The sequence below is a fragment of the Perissodus microlepis genome, chromosome 14, assembly GCF_051167445.1.
Source record: "Perissodus microlepis isolate ML-2025 ecotype Zambia chromosome 14, ASM5116744v1, whole genome shotgun sequence".
Lineage (NCBI taxonomy): Eukaryota > Metazoa > Chordata > Actinopteri > Cichliformes > Cichlidae > Perissodus > Perissodus microlepis.
In genome coordinates this window covers 26,202,039-26,221,386 of record NC_140474.1, presented here as the reverse complement: position 1 = coordinate 26,221,386, position 19,348 = coordinate 26,202,039, and the positions used below count along the sequence as shown (strand labels likewise).

The following is a 19,348-nucleotide window of genomic DNA, read 5'->3' as shown; positions in this document are numbered from 1 at the left end:
AGGCATCCTTTGACATGAGACAGTTGCCCCTCTGCGTAACAAGCAAACGGGATATCAGGGATACCATTGCAGGATAAACAAAAGTCGTGAGTCATGTTTAAAGGAGAACTTTCATAAATGTCAGGATGCTCTTCATTTAACAGGCACAGAGCCTGCGCCGATTGAGTACTTCTGACCGTGGTTGTAACTGGCTGAAATTATGTTCCCACATATTTTTATTTTGTGCGTAATATTATTTGGCACTATGCATATCGCGTCATCTTTGGAGCTGCAGCTTGGCATGTAAGTAACGTGTTTTGGGTTTGTTTTGGGGTTTTTTTTTGTTTAACATCGTTTCCACTGCTTTCCGTTTGCACTGTGAGCACACACTTGAATATATGATCAGGTGAATGAGAAAGATTTGATGCTTTTAAATATGACAGAAGCAGCGTGCGTTAGATTGGATTTTTAAAAGAGAGATTCTGAGTTTAAACTCTGTTGAACTTTTTATTTCACCATTTATAATTCTCACTTCTCTTCACTCTGTGTTTTTCTGCTCAATGACCACTAGGAGTCTCTCTTTCAGGTCCCCTCGTGCATGCGTGTCCACTGTTTTTGTAGCGCGGATGTAATGTGCATCTGCATAATAACTTCCAAAGGAATGTGCTTTTCTTTGGACTGTACTTGAGGGTTTTGAATTTAAATAGACTGTGGAAGACATGATTGATTCTTTCATTACCAGAGAAGAAGAATATTTCCTCTAATTAACTTCAGGTTGCCCTATATTGAAGCCAGATGGTTTGAGGAGGAGGACACCTATGGATAGTTTACCTGCACTCACAACATAAACAGATGCAGGCTCCTTAAATAGAAGCTTACAAAGTTTAAGATTTGAGGCTTTTTTTTTTTTACATCAGTGCAAAACAATACACTTGCACTTTATTTTGTAGATTTACATTGTAACAATTAAAATGTGGTTGTTTGTCTAGTGATAAAAGCAGTAGACGGTGATAATGTGTAATACTAAAACAAATGAACATGTAGAACATGTATATATATAACTGTTGTCTACCCCTCAACACAGTCACCTACCAACACATAGACAGAAAAATACAAATAAAGCACTATTTACTGAAATTCATCAGAAAAACAGATTTTTTCCCCCAAGTTTTTGCCATTTTGTTATATAAACTATGTTTTTTTCATGCCCAGGCCAAATGTTTGTGCTGACCAGGAGATGTCCATGGTAGGGAGCCGTCAACCTTGCGTCCAGGCTTTTACCCGCATGGTGAAGGTGTGGAAGCAGGGATGCACAAGCCACAAATGGTGTATGGGTGTTGAGAGGAGGTAAATGTAGACTTTTAAAATTTGGTTTGCCACTGGCGATCTCTCCAATAATTGCTGGGGATGACTTCTGTTCACGTGATCTGGGGATGATAGTTGTAATGTTCATTCTTCTGATTAACAGAAACAGTGACTAATTAGTATTACTACAGTTATTTTTGACTGTTTTATCCCTTACACTTATTGCTCTTTTATGCTTTTATATGCATTTATTTTGCTTTTGTGTTTTAATGCCATCTAACCTGCTAGCATGTTTTGGTACCTTGCCATAGCCCTCATCCTTCCCTCTTACTTCATCTTACCCTCTTACACATTAAGCACTTTGGTACACCATTGTTTTTTAAATGTGCTATATAAATAAAGTTTGTTGTTGTTGTTGTTATTAAACCAATTGGCTTTTGCATCTAAAAAAATTGTTTAATGATGTGTTAAAAATCTTTTATACACTCAACATTACCTTCACAGGTAATACCTTATAATGTAATGACCTTAAAATTGTGAAATCTCCCCTCCTCAGGACAGCGTACTACACAGTTTACAGGCAAGTGTACAGAGTGGATTTGCACACAGTCTACAGGTGCTGCCCTGGTTGGATTCAGAAGGGTGAAGAGAGAGGTTGTCTGCACAGTGAGTAATTGCATTTCATCAGCATGTATCAGATGGAGCTACTTTCAATACTGCTGTGAAGTTGCACTTGAAACAATAACTGAACCTGGAAACAGCCTGTTGTCTAAACCAGCAATGGGCAATTAATTTTCCCAAGAAGCCACATGAGAAACTAGGACTGTTGTGGAGTGCTGCACCAATAAGCTGAACTCAACAGTCTCTGTCTCTCATGTGGCCCCATCGGAAAATTAATTGCCCACTGCTGGTCAAGACTGTATATGCAGAAGTGCACACATAACTTGGATATATCAGCAGCGTTATGCTATGTGATACCTTCAGGAGTTTGCAGTGCCAATATGTGCTTCAATGGAGGGAGATGTGCTGAGACTGGAGACCAAATATGTCATTGTCCACTGGGCTTCAAAGGCACGCGATGTCAATATGGTGAGTATTCAGCTTCCCAGAAGATGAAAACTAAAGATTTTGCCAATTTATTCAATTGAAAATAAGTCACTGAAGTATGCAGGTAATTCAAAATAGCCAAATATATGTTTGGGAGCCGGCAAACACACTTATGTATATTCAGGGTCCAGTTCAGACCTTATGTGTTCACTCTGCTAAAGCAGAATGAGCCTGTCTTGTAGCTATGATTGGATGGGGCTGCTCTGTGGGGGCTTTGGCTAGTTAAAGGTGGAAGAAGTGGGGTTTTTTTTGGGAGAAATGTTTTTTCTTTGAAGGCAAGAGCCTGGAGTGCTGTGGCTAACCCAGCTGAGCTTCCTCTCTATAAAAACTGCTCATTAATGAGACTGTCTTCAGTCCTTATTTTATATGACAGAAAAACTAAAACAAAAAATCTTGAGAAATAGAAATTTTTATTTCCCCCTGGTTGAACATTTCCTTAATGCATTGAATTAATTGATTTGTTTGTTGAGTATTCTTTAAGGTTTGATAGTTTGGAAATAGGGATATTTCCAGTTTAGAAGCCAATGTGAACTCCCATGTCACTCTGTTATCAGCGTGCTTCTTGCACGGTATAACATGAGGCAGCCAGTTGATGGTTAGCATATACTTACATGTGCAACCGGTTTCCTGTACAAGGTCTCTTTCAGCTGAACAGCTGTTTGCCAGATCACTGTTCAGAGAAAGGACAGTGAACATTTGACAGGGACCAACCTTTCACTCCCTTCCAGTCTTTGTACTAAGCAAACCAGACATTTGCTGCAACCTTTAAATTACTGCGGAGATACAAAGGCAGCACGTGTGCTCTTAGCGATAACCTACCAGAAGGTGAATAAGTGTATTTGCTAAAATGTGGCTTCCTTTAAAATGCATCTAAGCAGTATCTATTACTTAAATTGCATTTAAATAAGTCAAAACAACTTAGAAATATGAGTTGTTGGAGATAAGGGCTTCTACACAAATAAATAAACTGGATATAATCAAAACCTCTAAAATCTCAGCCTTTCAGTTCTTAATGAACTGCAACTGAGCAACCTGGCATCTGTCACAAATAAATAGCGAACATCTGAAGTAAAGCAGAGTTAAACCCTTGTTATTCTTCTTGTCTCTTGCTACCATCATTGTCTATTCTTTCCGCTCATTGCAGTCTAAGTAACTCTAGTTTTTGTGTGCTTGTTGCTGTTTTGGAGGAGTCCTGCAAAGAGAGAATGGTGAGCGGAAGGTATTTAGTTTCTAGCCCCCCACATGCTCACAGAAACACAAACATGCAGGCAGACACACACATAAGCTTTGCTGTTAGATTTCCCAGGAGAAGGGGCCTGCCAGAGGTGTAACACAGTCCTTCCTCTTGCTAAGATGTTTTCACACAAGCCTGTTGTTGTTTGTTAGAGGCAGCGCTCTCGTTTGTTTTCACGCGGGTTCTTTGGTTTTCACACATCTAAGTGATGGATTGGAAATAGAGATGTTATAATCAGGACTTTCATCCTCTCTCTTTCACGTCCTCTTTGGGAACGCACGTCTTGCTCTTCTCTTTCTTGAAAACACTTTTCCTTCTCTCGTCTCGTGAGACAGATTTATCCACAGTCTTCTGCCAGAAACATTATGCGCCGAGAGAGTCAGCCAAGCTTCTGTGTTCAGCCAGGTTCCTTCCCTCACAACCTCTGCCTGATGCGGCATCAAAGACACGCACTAGTCATTCTGATTTGTGTGGGTTTAAGCAAATTACTATCGTTATTAACCGGCCTTCTTTATTAGATTCGTATTGTGAGATTTCACATTTCAAAATGACACTTTTTTTCTTTCCTGTGTGAGATTCGAGTATGATTTAGAACAAACAGGAACAGTTAAGAAGAAGGAATGCTGACCTCTGTCGTTTTACCTCAGAGTCATAAGTTAAAGGTAGCTGTCGTGCGCTTTGGTCGTGAAGATGTTTTGCAAGACTTTGGTAGACTTATAGTCCATCCCTCGTGTCTGAATCCTTTGCCATGTGCATTTAATCCTGCTGCATGTAATGTTTCTGGTGTTTGTCAGTTTGTACACTGACCAGTCTTTCAGTATCTATATTATGTTCTGCACCTGCACTGGAGGCCGACGTACTGCATGAGAACAGCTGTTTTGTCAGATAGATAAATCTCAGTTGTTTAAAAAAAAAAAAAAAGTACTCACAAGAATTAGTTCAACTTCTCTGCTTTCTTTTCACTCAGAATTAGTGTTGTGTTATTTTTTTTAAGTCAATAGTGCTTGTTGATTAAATTAGGGCTTCACCTGTCATTGGACAAATTACAACGCTATTATTGATTGCAGCATAGCAGCAACTTTAACCCACATTTTGGCAACTTTACCCCCTTGGTGTTTTTACACTACAACTCTCATCAGATTGTTTCGAGCCTCAAAAACCAGCACGAACTGGGTTTTGATGTAACAGAAAAAGAGAAAGGATTATCAGTATTTACAAAGAACCACAGTGAATATTTCAGATTGTGTGTTGGAGCTGGGCACTCTGAAACTTTTGTGATGGATCCTGTTGCTTATATATTAATAGGGGTTCTTCTCTTGAGGTGCAAAATACATTAAGGAGAATATTTAAATCAAGCACATAAACTGATTCGCTAATGTCTGTGACACACAATTTACTTGTCTTCATTTTTGAGCTTTATATTGAAATTAACTGATTCCACTTAAGTTCAGAAAACGTTTTCAGCTGTAAATCTAACCACACGTATGAGCGCTATTTGGGGACTGCACTCACTGGTCTTTTGCCCCATTTAGTAAATCTGGGGAGTTGGTACTACAGGAAAGGAAGGAAAGCGTGAATGTGAGTGAATTTTACACTCCCAGGAAAATAAACAGAAGACTTTTCTGTGATTTCAAACTAAAAAGGTAATCATATTTTAGTATTTTGTTTACAGTTGCTAAAAAAGGTGATTGGAGAATTAAAGAACGTCTTTTTTTAGAGTGAAAATTGCAATTCATTAAATGACAATGAGTTTATTTTTTTAATTACAAGCCTGACTTCCTTGGACTGCTCGTAGCAAACGACTTCCTGTCACTATTTCTCAAGATATATAAAAAAGTGCGTTGTGAGGACAAAGGATATGTCAGCCTTGCCTTTTCATCACAGCAGATTTAGACTTCAAAAGAGGCAAAATGTACACTGAGAAAAAGCCGAACATTCTGACTCTGGTTTTAGTTCAAGTTACAATCCAGGCACTGCTCCCCCTCGCCTCTTTTCAGCACTCATCACTGACTGACTTTCTTGTACTGTTACTTTCTTTGGTGATCTGGCCAAGTCATGGTGGTAGAACCCACTGTGTGTTGTGCGGGCCAGCTGACCACCTGCTTCTCATTTCTGATGTGAGACAGTAGGCATCATCCAAGGAAATCTATGTCAGCCACTGACACCAAGGCCGGGGTGTTGACACTGGGAGGTCATAAACAGCCTGCATGTTGCCCGAAGCATGTGTTGAGACTCTGGAGCCGGCTCTGTAATAGTTCTATTTATCCCTGCTTGTGAATGCCACTCTGTCTCACTCTGTTAAACCTTGGATTAGGCTTTGGTTTGGTTAGATTGGTGCATGTGTCTGTATAAAATTAAGAGACCATGGGCACATAACAGCGTGAGGACAGAAACCATCTGGTCCTCACTAAAGAAGCCTTGGCTGCTTTCAGTGCACATTTGGAACAGTTGTTATGAACGGCGCTTAAGACTAGATCTTGTAGTGGGTGTTTTTAATGAGACAGCGATCAAAATCAGTAGAAATTACAACTTTCTTGCAAAAAGTTAATTGATATAAGTTGTGATGTTATAGGTAGCAACATCCAAACAAACTCTGTTGGGAATGTATGGTAGAACAAAGATTTTTCTAACACAAACAAAGTCACCAGGTGGTGTGTCAATTAAACTAAGTATATGTAGCAACAGAAGTGGACTCGACAGTTTTATTTCCAGACTTTAAATCTGAGGAACTCTGTTGACAGCCTCGGGGGAATTGCAGTTTCAGTGTAAATCACATTTTCTCTCATGGAATCTTCTTTCTTCATTTGAACTTGAATGTTTAATTCTGCGGACCTTGGGTTGTCTATTATCGGATCACTTCTCACCCCAGTCACTGAGCTCCTGTCTGGACAGGATTTCTGTCAGATTAAACACACCAATCTTTATCTGTGTCAGTGTTTGAACACTTGTGTACATATTCTTACAAAGGTGTGAATTAGGTTGGGCTTGATTGTATGACATAAAGCTGAATGGATGATGGAGTTGCAGGAACACATCTGCAGTCTTTAGTGTGGTAGATTACAGTAGGTCGTCTCTGAAAGTTTTCTTTAATGATTGCCGAATGAAAAGGCTTCAATACAACTGAAGTTCTCTATGACTGTATTAAAGTTTTTCGATGAGCTACTGAAATGGGAAACAGCTATAGCTATAGAGTGAGTGGCTTTTCCTGCAGAGTTGTTAGGATGACTGCAGTAAATAAAACAGTGGGAGACGGTGACTCAGTTACCACCAGGTCTCTTCTGTTGTGTATTTACTTGTGGTACAGGAAGCAGAGACTCTGTTTATTATGTGCATTTGACTATGTAAAACAGATTATAAACAGTCTGGCATAAATGGCTGCAGTTTTGTTTGGATGTTGAAATTTTCTCTTAAGTCTTGGATTTTGTTGACTGTGTTTGTGCATTTTGATTTGTTTTACAATATTTCAACAGTGAAATGTGTCCTAGAGAATCGGGAGTTATTTTTGTTCGTGTTGTAGTAGGTTTATATGTGCATGTGTTTGGATTTTCATGGTTCTCATACCTAAATGTTGTTTTTGTCGTTAATGTGTTTGAACAGGACTTGCTCTAGAGCCCCAGTTTTTAAGACCAATATGGAAACCACTGGAAAAATATTAAGAGGTAAAACAATGTAGACTGAAAGCAACACAGCAGTGTGCTTGTGAGAGGAAAAGTACTATAGAGGTGTACTAAAGGTGTGCACTTTGAGTGCTGTGGTCAGTAGGTCTGGAAAAGACGTTACTACATTAATAAAACTTAGCCTATCTGAAAGAAGGAAATACAGCCAGTAATAATGCAAACCCAGTAAATTAACAGATGTATCAATATGACACTTGGTTCATTAAGACATGGAAGAATCTGATGTATTACAATCAAGTATTTAATTAAATCATGTTTAACTTAATTACATTAAAAGACAATTTTAGTCTTGATTCTGTACAAATTTGATATAAGGTCAGCAAGTATGAAAAAAGTCATCTTTTTTAGGATTCATATGTAAATGCTTTTGGAAAAATAGAAATATTTTAAAATAAAAATAGCTTGCAGCCAACATGAAAAAAACAAAACAACACAAGAACATTGGTTATACTAGTCGATATTCAGAAAAGATTCTTATCTATTCTTAAACACTTTAGATGCTGTTAAAAAGTTTTAGACCCTCCTACTCTCCACACACAGATGTCTGAGGAACTTCAAAGAATGGTGATGCTATTTTCTGGGAATTGATTGGTCAGTAGGTGACGATTTCATACATGTTGATCTCTAATCTGGAACCTAATCTGATCTGTGTTAGCTCACAGCATATGTTACCATGGCAAGCTACCGCAGTAAGAAGTTAACCATGTTCATAGTACTGAAAACCAGGTTTAACCCTAAAGTTACCAAGGAAGATTCAACTAGCTTTGTAGAACAGCTTCCTGCACTATGAACCAAGTCCAGCATATCCAGGTTATCTTTTTGTTTTCTGGATTCACTTTCCTCACCACTGGTGATCAGGATAAGCGCTCACACAAAGCTGATTATCAACTCCTTAAATTAAACCAGAGTTTCCACTGCAGGTTGATATGAAGGGGTTGGCGTTGGCAGCATCTAACCAGTATAAAAGGGTTTTTTTCACGGGTCATGACACTTTTCTTCCACAGAAAATGATCCCTATGAGTGCTACCTACACCAGAGACATCAGATGGTGTTTCAAAAATCGCTACAAAATATAAAATATACACCAGTAAAATACAAAACTGTTGTAAAGAAACATGGTTAACCATGTTTAACACTGAAGTTACACAAATAAAACAAAATCCTGTTTTGTAGTACTGGCTTTAGGGCTCTGGTTGTTGTGTTTGTAGCATTTCAAACACAAATTGCCAGCAGGGAAGTTTCAGAGTGCCCAGTGACAAACTTTGGGAACATAAACACTCATAACATGATTGAAGGTGTTTCTTTACTTTATATATATATATATTTTTATCATATAAATGCCACTAATGATATCGGCAAATACCTAATATCGACTGAAATTGACTGATATATATGATAATGGTCGCGCTTTAGTTGGGTTCTGCAGATTTGTACATATGCTAAGCTCATTGCACGTTTCCTCTTTGAGTATTCTGTGGAGGTGTTTATGCAAATTCTTGTACTTTACGCTTTACTGTTTCCATTTTTCACACAAGAAAATTTATGTTTCCTGCATACATCATTTAGGACCGGTTCAGGGAACATACTGAAAATTGTTAACTCTAATCCATTGGGTTTTGAATATAGCTAAAAAATATTTGCAACTTGGAAAAGATTCAGGAAAAATGATTTGGTAATGTCTTCACTTGGTATGGTGTATATCCTTTATAGAGCCTCTGCCAGTGTTTAGTCCTCTGTCTTCTACTGCTTTCACATGTCTTTGGCAGTAATATCACACATTCCTGGATTTGACTCTGGACAGAAAGAAAAATCTGTTCAGGATGAATTTTTACTGGTATGCCTGTTCCTGCTCTGAACTTTAACAAGAGTGTCAGTGAAACAATCTGTCCTTCAAGAAAGAGAAAGAAACCATAGTCTCTTTCAGGTCTCTGGAAGTAATTAAGCTCAACGATGTAGTCAAGCCAAAATATCAATATGTGGCTACAATCAAAACATGGCTGAGGAAAAATAAATAAATCTAGTCCTAGATTTAATTTGATAGAAATGTTCGTGAAGACCCAGAATGAAGGTGTATAACGTCTTAGTAGCTCCTGTGGTTGTTCTCACAAAACAGTGATGTCTTTCACAGGTTTGGAAGGAATCCTCTTAACTAACATACCATGCGGGGAGTTTAGCTTCTCTAAGTCTTTCCGTGCACTTAGGTCATAGCAGAGCTCCAGGTGAGTTTTGAGCATTGTGCTTTAACTCCTAAGCAACAGAAGCAGATTGTTCTTTCCCTCTAGGTACAAAGGAGTCATTTTAGAACAGTTGTAGTTCCAAATCATTGTCAACAACGATGATCTTAACACGTTTTAATCTGGAATATAAGACAGCACTCTAAAGTCCCAGCTCACACATGTGCAGCAGGCAGTGATTTATTTAAATTATGACAACTGTGTGGTTGTAATGATGGCAGGCTGGAGTGCTTATGTTGGTCTTGTCTGAAAGGTTTCTGCAACAATAATTTAGGTCATGGCTACTAAAGCGCTAAAGTCTGTGAGGTGTGGAAGTCATAACGTTTGTTTCTGACAGAACTGAAGTGCAGATGTCTAAATGACCTCTGACAGGTCGGTTGTTGCTTTGGGTAGCGCTTTGTGTTTTTATTAATAGTGGTTAATGAAAAGCTTCACTGAAAACTAGGTTCCTGTGCATCTCTGGCGTAATATGTGCTTAATGACTGAGAAACCAATACCAATCTCCCAAGACATGTTTTAAACACATGGTAGCGATCAGCTTTTGAAAACTGAGTTAAAAGCCGCAGATGCCTCTGGCTGAATACATCAGACCTTACAGCAAGTTAAAATTAAATGTTGAACTCTAATAGTGATTGGATGCCAGAGGTTTCCATGATCCACAGAAAAAACTGTATCATCATAGTTATAGTCATGTGTGATTTTTCAGGATAAACATAGTTTGTCTTCTTATTAAACATTGAGACTAAGACAGTGATAATGCTCGTTATGTGCTAGCGTTGCTTCCTTTGTGACCTGTGCACCCAGTCATCCTGTTTTCATTCCTGAAGTCTCTATATGTGGATGTAGGAATCATATGCCGAGACACAGACCGTGAATATGGCTCGTCTAACAGCAGGACACAGGGGGGAGCAAGGCAAGTGCTACATGATCAGCATAGCTATCAGAGGAGGGAGGAACATTAGATCAATTGCTGCCATGTGACAGGGAAGTAGCCACATGCTAAAAAAAAACACCCCAGCATCTTTTCAAATGCATTTAGCTATCATTTTTATCAGGTTAATGCTGAACAGGTCGCAGCTAATGGTCTGTGAGATGAGCCATGTGCTCTCAAGGCTCACTGTTGAATTCCTACAATAGCAGTGGAGTTATTCTTCCATGAACTCGGTTTGGCTGTGCTCTATAGTGTTAGTATTGGGTTTAGAAAAATAAGCCTAAGATAGAGGCCCCCTTTTTCGAGATTTTTGAAGTGGACAAGTGGTGAGTTTTCCACCAAGAAAGTGCCCCAGAGTTCTGAAAACTACTTTAGGGAAGTTAGCAAAAGGGATATAAACCTTTTTTGGCCTTCACTAATCTAAAACTGGAGAAATATCTGATATGCAGCTGTTTGGCTATAAAGCAAGCAGTGCAATTCTGATTGTTTTTCAGTGTGAACTTTTCTCAGAAGAAGATAAAAAAATGCTATCTTGACCTTTTGTTGTCTTGTAGGAGAACATCAAAGAGCTGAAAGCACTGTGAGTCATTCAGGCCTACACACTTCACTAGTTTTTCTAACAACATGGTTTTCTTTATGAGTCGTGTTCTTGCTCATTTAAAGGTAAACTTTTCCTTTAACATATGACAGTAAGTAGGCAGCATTAGCAGTCAGTAGCATTAGGGGAAATGTTGGAAGTGAATGGTGAAAGTTAGAACATGCTGACGCTGTGTAACTTAGTACATCTTACTACGTGTAATATTTCACAAAAGCTAGAAAGACCCTGGCATGGATGTTGTTTCACAATGAAAAGTAAATAGTAATGTTCAAAGCTTTATTAAACTGAAAAATCATCCTTAGCATGATCATGTTTATTCCATATCTGTAATGGCAATACTGAGATGCTGAACAATCTTGTACCTGCAGTACAGTTAGGCATAAATCTACATCCATGTTTCATCCTCTCTGTGGAAGGCATTTTTGAGGAAGATGGTTTTCCCAGATGTTGAAGAAGACTTCGATGGAATTATGGGGCAAAAAGTTCAAATAAGACTATCAAGTGAGGGGCTCCAGTTCAACTTTTTTAAGCCCAATTAATGAACTGGGTTTTCATTTTGGAACTTTGGTAATTACAGAGAAAACGCTGGTGTTGTCCATGGATTAAATGTTGGGGGAGAAAGCAGGATAGCACACAGTTGTTGTGATTCATGTCTGTTGTACTGCACTGTCAGAGAACAAATAAGGTTTTATTATTTACTATTAGGAAATGAAAGATAAGAAAAAAAAAGCCTGTTTACACCAAGAAAATAATCTGTGTCCCCCTAAAACATCTGATCCATCCTTACAATAAAAACAAGTTTTGAAGAGACAAATGGGAAGCATGTGAGCTGCACAAGTGAGTTCACCACATGGTTGAAAGTGAGAAGGGCTAATTGTTTGTCACATAGAAAATTAAGAGCAAGGAGAAAGGAAGCTTTTCAAAATACTTTCTCACATATCAATGCGTCATATTAACATACCCAGCTATCCAAAATTAGGGCTTTCCATCACCAATGAACAGCTCTGCCTTTCTCCTCCTCCTCTGTTATTGTATGCTTCAGACGGGACTTAAAGACAGTTGGCATTCTTCCTAAATGTTCTGAGCCATGATTGATTGTATCCCTTCCTCAAGCTCGCCATATCTTGAAAACAATCCACCTTTTGTCTCATCTTTAGTTGCCACTGAGCAGATTGTTGAAGCTTACTTCCTTCTCTGTGACAGGTTCTTTAAGCTCCTCAGCTGTCCCTGAATAACCTTTGACCTTTCGGTATGGTTCACAAGGTCTTTTGCTTCTTCTCCGCAATGGGACACTTCTACATCATAGCTAACACACATTTTCAGCTTCGATAAATAATAATAAATAAAAAAAATATATATACATATATGTAAAACAAATAACTAATGGAGGAATGCACTGGAAAAAGATACAAAATCATCACTTGGAACAGCTCACATTTGAAATATTACAGCTCATTGGCAAATAGCAGTTATGTGGAGCTGCTGAAGTAAAATAGCTGAGTAAGAATGTGTCCTGTTTCATGAACGTTTCCAGAAGTTCATGGTGTATATTTAGAGCATAATCTCACAGTTTAAATAATCTTTTTGGTAATGTGTAACATTAAGTTAAATAAAAAGGCTGAAAAATGACCTGTTATTGTAGAGAAGTGTGAGCTGATGCTTTTTCTTTACTGGTCTGTCTGGTAAGTATTTCTTTTCACAGTTAACTTGCCATAATAGAAACAAACCTAGAATAGGTGGGAAATAAACACCGGTCCTGCTCCAGACCCAAATTCCATCTATTAAGGAAGAATCAGTAAATCTACTCAGGCTTGGATTTCACTTACGACAACTGAAGCTCTGCTGCATTCATTGAAGAGTGCTGAGAGAGACAAATCATGCAGCCAAAGCCTGCTGATTCAGTTATTGATCCAGATTTGTATCTTTAAATGTTTTACCATGAGGAAAATGGGCACATTGCTGAGGGTTTGTTGATTTATTTAATGTCCATGTACTAAAGGTAGTTTTTTTTTCTAGGGGAAGGAAAAACGGTGGTCCTTGGAGAAACTGGAAAGAGGGGGGGCACTGTATGCTATGCTGAAGACAGTAATGTCAATAACACCTGATGAGATATCCAGGAATAAGGACTTGGTGGTTGATAGTTGTCTATGGAGAACACAAAAGCATTCAAACAGCTGTCCTCTCTGTTCGGCCTAACTGATGGGAAACACAAATCACTTCCATTCATAAATGAAGAAGAAAACAGTTTCTGTCTTGTTTTGAACTTTATCAAGATAAATACATGGATACATTACAAGAAGACGAAAGCTCTGGCAGAAGGCTCACAAAGCCATCTGTTGCAACAAGTTGAGATCATATACAGTATTGCTATGTTTAAAATCGATAGCTTCCTGATAAAAAAAGTTAGTTTAAAAATGCACTACTTTGGCTCTATGGTGACCCCTTGGGTAAGGAAGGGAGCAGCTGAAAGTACCTTCTTTTGATGACTGTCTGCAGAGATTTTGAGGCTGAATTATGTGGAATTCTATAATTAATTAAAAAATACATTAAATTCCTGCATGTAGGTGACGGTTTAAATGGAAAAACATTTTTGTTTTTTCAGTCTTCTCATTAAAATAAGTGCTATTCAGTAACGATGACAGGGCGACACAGTTCACTTCGCTAACACGTTTCTTTTTAAGCGTTGCGTTGTTTTGTGCTGGAAAAAGCTGGATTTTAAAAATGCCTTGAAAGGCACTAAGTGAACACTTCTCCCTGCGCACCATCTTGATGGTGATGACAAATGACCCTGAGCTAATACGGAGAGCTCATTAAGGCTCCAGGGAGCTGCAGGATCAAAGTGGGGATGTGTGAGTGGGGGGGCAGGGCTGTAAGGTTAAGAGTCTATGTCACTTCCTTGTGAGTTGATGAAAAGTATAGAACAGGGTTGTGTCTCTGTGGACAGCTATAGGTATGCACATGTGTGTGTGTGTGTGTGTGTGTTTTCCCGGATGGGGAAGTTTCTTAGAGCCTCTTCTTGTTAAAGATGAATGGGAAGAGTGTTGGACTTCCATGTAAGTAAAGGCTTGTAAAGCCAAGGCTTACATTATTTATGTGTATTTTTCTGAGGAAAACAATGTGCTAATTATAAAAATAAAACAACTAAGGAAAAGTGATTTACAAAGAGCTAAACCCAAAAGATAAATATCTGCAATAATCAGCACTGATCATTGTCTCCTTCAGAAATTCTTGAAATTAATTGTGAATCTGTGTCTCCCTTTACATTACCCAGAAAACCCTGCATGCCCTTGGAAACCAAGTGTGGGTGTGGCCTGAAAAAGAAATATGGCGACCCATCCTTTGTTTCTGAGGTCCTGCAGAACTCTGCAAACTTTTAAAATCCTGTAACAACTAATGTTCAAGCGAAGCATTCAATTTCTGAGGATATTTGTCACGGCTGCTGATTTTCCTTGCTTCTGATTTCACCCACTGTAAAATATGGAGCCGTATAGTATCTCTTTATCTCCACAGGGAACACACATGGTTGCAATAATTCAGCATCGCTCGTCCAAACTATGGCTCTTTGCATCACATCGCATGAAAGGATTTGAATAGGCTATTGATAACGCATCTTGCGTGCTCAGCTGGAGACAATTTTGTCTAAACTGACTGCTGTGGCTTTGTGCTGTTATCAGGAAGCAGCTTTCACATACACAGACTCAAAACCTTTCTTTATTTCTTATTTTTTTGAGAATGCAGATGTGGGGAAACAGATATATTATCAAGTATTTTACCTGAACAACATAAACAGTTTTTCATACCCTGTTGTCTTTTAATAACTCTGGCCAAGTCATCTGTTGCTCCATGGGTGTCTTCCCCCTGCAGGATCAACATAAGAGTACTGCTGAGTATGTTAAAATCGGAAACCTTTTTTTTCTCCCCCGAAACCAAAGGCTTTGTTTCACGGCTTATTGAAAATGCATGTGCCTTTAGATTAGCCTTTGCATAGTTAGATAGCGGTATATTGAAGAAATAGGACATTATTCCTTCATTACCCCTTGAAAAGCTAAACAAATCTTAAAAACCACCATTAAAAGCATGTTATTTTATAATAGCATGTTAATAAAAAAAAGATTATGACTTTCACAAAGTGATACATCAGACTAATTTAAACAAACACTGTTGTCGTGTTCCTTCAATCTAATAAAAACAAGCTGCCAAACGATGCATTTTTTTAAAAGCACGCTGTTTCCTGTTTTTTTTCCCAAACTATTTCTCCACATTGGAAATTTCCTGTTATTCAGAATAAACAAACTCAATGTACAGTGAGGGGCCACATTTAATCTTTTTAACAGATGGCGACAAGATACTAAATAATATTTCCTTTCCACCTTCTCTGACAGGAGATGTCTGTATCTGATGTCTGCATATCACTGACAGCGTATCCCTTTCCAAAACCAATCCTGTAACAGTGTATCATGGACCAGAACTACTGTGGCAAAAAACAGCAGTGTAACATTTTACACTCATTGATCAGGATCAAGTCTATACAGCTATCTTTGGATTGTAGGGACGATAGGTGCCAACCTCATCTGACCGGTTATAAGTAATGGCGTGGGATAGTGAAGGTGGTATGAAAGATTGTAGTGTTTTCAATAGAAAGCAGTTTAAACAGTGGAGACTTCAGTAAAACAGAAATACGCAAACAAAAAAAAGTATTTCTGTATATCAAATGAAAGCCCGTTTTACAAACCAGAAACTATTTTAAAGCAATGCTATAAATTAAAATGTCTTCCTTTGTTACTGCAGATGTTAGTAACATTTACCAGACCTGCCTGTTATAAATCTTCAGCCAACAATCTGTCTACTATAAAAATAATACTTAGAGCAATATCTCATTGCCATGTGTCATAGATCATTCATATTAATAGGGTTTCTTGTTACCGCTTCATGCATATTAGAAGATAAAGGAAAATTTGTGTGGTGAAATCGCACCAGATTAGAAGGTTGGGAAAATCAAGTAAGAAGTAAGGTTAGATAAACATATTAAGACTTTGAAAAGAGTTTTAATGCCAGTATTTTATTTTTTTTTTAATTTGACCTCAAATGAGGACTTTTAGTTGGGTAGTAGAAGGGACACTTAGAAGATGTCCTCAATTCCATTGACATGCCTTCTGTAGAGGAAACAGAGTCTAGGGACAAAAGGGATGAGTAAGCCATCACTGGAGGTGAGGTCACTGAGGTAGTTTGGCGAGGCCTCTGGAGTGGATGAAATTTGTCCCGAGTTTCTCAAGGCTCTGGATGTTGTGGGGTTTTAACAGCTAACACGCATATGCAACGTTTGTGGAAGTTGGGGAGATTGTACCTGGACTGAAAAACTTGGGTGGTGGATCCCCTCTTCAAGAAGAGGGTCTGGATGGTGTGCTTCATGTTTAGGGGGATCATACTCCTCAGCCTCCCCTGGCAAGGTCTTAGTCCATCTCTCTTGGTGTGCCCTGTGGGTAAACGGAGTGTTAGGTTCGGTGGTCTCAGGATTGTGTCTCTTGAACTTGAGCAGTTTGTGGTTGAGCAGCAGGGATGAGACTTTCTCCTGTTCTTTCATTGTGCTTCATGAGTGATTCACTGATCCTTAAATCCTGTCAATAGACTTCAATTTTATTTATATATCACTAAATCACAACAACAGTTCCTCAAGATGCATTGTATTGTAAGGTGAAGACCCTACAATAATACAAAGAAAAAAATAAAAAGAAAGGAAAGAGGCAAACAAACAAAAACCCTACAAAGAGTTTAGGATGCAGTGAGGCCAAAAATCCTTTTGTCACATTTAATTATGCTGCAATGTTTTGTTAACTGTGAATTAACTTAGTGAACTTAGCCTTCAATGTTCTTCTTTCAGATGTTAACGAATGTGAAGTGGATGAAGGCGGCTGCGAGGGGTACTGTTGCAACACCATTGGCAGCTACTACTGCAAGTGCCCTGAAGGCAGTAGGCTGGGGCCAGATGGCAAGGCCTGCAATGGTAAGGTGGACATCTAGAAATAGCTATAATATAATATAATATAATATAATATAATATAATATAATATAATATAATATAATATAATATAATATAATATAATATAATATAATATAATGTGCCTGTGAATTTGTTATCATTTAGTAGTGCTACGACTCTGTTCTCTGTAATCGAGTTCATGTAACTCAGTACTAATGACTACTGAGTACTGAGTGTCATGTTTATGTGTCCCAGCTTGTGTAACCCCATAGCAAGATGGCCCCTAGCTGATTAATTATGACATCGCTATAAAGCTTTTTGCACAGAAAGCCCTAAATGCAATCATCTTCTCTTCCAACATTTTATGGCAGTCCACTTTCCTACTTCAATTTACCTTTAGTCTGAAATCATAAATGCACTGAGTAATTAGTTACGGGAACTACAATGAAGGCATTTTTGCATGGGCTTACTTTGGCTGCTTGTCTGCCTGTGGTCAAGTTTTTCCCAGCGAGACAGCATCGCAATCAAGACACAGTCACGGAAATTCTGTGCAAGTTCATTAGGGTAAAAAATAACGTTATGATTGGCACCTAATGTCTCTACCCGTCAGTTGTTTTTATTTTTGATGCAACTTCCCATTTGAAACAGTTAAAGTTACGGCACCAAAACCGCTTGGTCAGGAAAAAATAATTATGACATTGCAGGAAAACACTGGCGTGATCCATTTTTCAGTATCTGCCCATCTTCTTCTCCTTCCTAATCCTTTCTCAATCTCTTGATTAGAAGCTTTACTGGAGTTGTTTCTTTATGCAGACGATGCACTCAGTGTTCATCTACTGTATAGGCAGACACATGCCATCATTTACATGAGCCTGTGGTACTGTGTTCCATCAGCAATAGCACAAAAAATGATCACTGTACATTTAATTTAGGCCTTTATTTTACCATTCATTGTATACTTTTTGGGCTTTTTAAACTCAGAGAGAAAAAAGTTAACTTTAGAAACTTTTACATAGTGACACACCTATTATTTTGACTAAAAACATCTATAAATGAACGTGAGCATTTGTTTGCATTCATCCATGTGAGGTAATTCAGTGGCCTTTGTGTTTTCTCCACAAGTATTTCTTGAATCTGCTACATTTAAATGATCTGGCCTCTGTAGACCCACACATGCATCTGTCCACACAGGCAGTGCTGATATATTATAACAAGCGTGCCCTCCCAGTTCATCTGTCTCCTTTGAAAGAAATACGCTGAGTTAGCGGTGCGCCCATTTGTTCCTAAAAGCTACAGGTGTGAACAAATGCTCCTGATCTTTGACCTTTAAGGCAGGATAGTGTCACTCTAACATTTTTATGCCTCACAGGTTGCTGGAGAAGTCAGGAGTGAGCAGCATTAGCAGCTGTTCATTTCTTATTTTAGGGGCTTTTGTGTGAATTTGCATGAAAGTACAGCCTGATACTTACATAGCATTTTTCACTTGCACCAAACACTCATAGACTCACACTCCAATAGATGCATCAAGGGCAACTTGGAGTTCAGTATTTCGCCTAAGGACACTTTGACATGCAGGTTGGAGGAGCCAGACCTGGGCAGGTGACCCATTCTATCTCCTGAACCACAGTTGCCCCATTTGTTCACTACATGTGGTTAAATTACTGGCAGAAAAGAGTGTTTTTGACTTTAACATGTGGCAGAAAAGAAAGTGACGTTACTATTTTTAGATTTTTATCTGACCAAAACTGAAGCACCCTGAAAAATTTGGTGAGAGAACTTGCTTTGAGTTTTTGGTTCTCACTAAAATGGGGTCTTTTAACATTCAGATTACCTTTTTTTAAAAAAAGAAAAAAATTCTACCTCATTTGTGCCACTAAAGCAGTTCAGCAGCATGTTAGTAGGGCTGCTGTTTTGCCTAATTGTATGTTAGCTCAACAGTTCTGCTGTCACATGATATGACCTCCTGACCTGTGACACCTCCAGCCCTGCATGCACCTCACTGTGTGTCTCACGCTGAAATTATCTCAACTGGGGAAACCAATAAGCAACTTTGACAAACTTTTTTCTGTTCAGCTGTTTTGGATGTTAAGCATCATTCACAATAGCAGCCATACAAAAGAGCCTTGTTTCAGTGGCACACACCTTACGAGTGCAATGTGCAGTAAATATTTCTAACATCCATGTATATGTTCAAAGAATGGGGCAAACCATTAGGAATTTCTTTAGGCAACTATAGTCTTGCAATCACTTTGGAGAGGATTGCCCACATGGGTTTGCCAGAGATTTAAATGTGTAGAGAGCAAAAC

At 38.5% G+C, this 19,348-nt stretch overlaps 1 protein-coding gene across 1 annotated transcript in view; it reads left to right on the top strand.

Annotated features, from left to right (window-relative positions):
- The first annotated feature begins 46 nt into the window (after positions 1-46).
- The window catches only part of egfem1 (EGF-like and EMI domain containing 1), a 56,568-nt gene continuing 37,266 nt past the window's right edge, over positions 47-19,348 (top strand). The window contains exons 1-5 of the mRNA XM_084950943.1: positions 47-282; positions 1,192-1,326; positions 1,841-1,950; positions 2,269-2,373; positions 16,944-17,066. Of these exons, the coding sequence (XP_084807069.1) occupies positions 200-282; positions 1,192-1,326; positions 1,841-1,950; positions 2,269-2,373; positions 16,944-17,066 (556 nt within the window). The 5' untranslated portion in view covers positions 47-199. The remainder of the gene's footprint in view (positions 283-1,191; positions 1,327-1,840; positions 1,951-2,268; positions 2,374-16,943; positions 17,067-19,348) is intronic.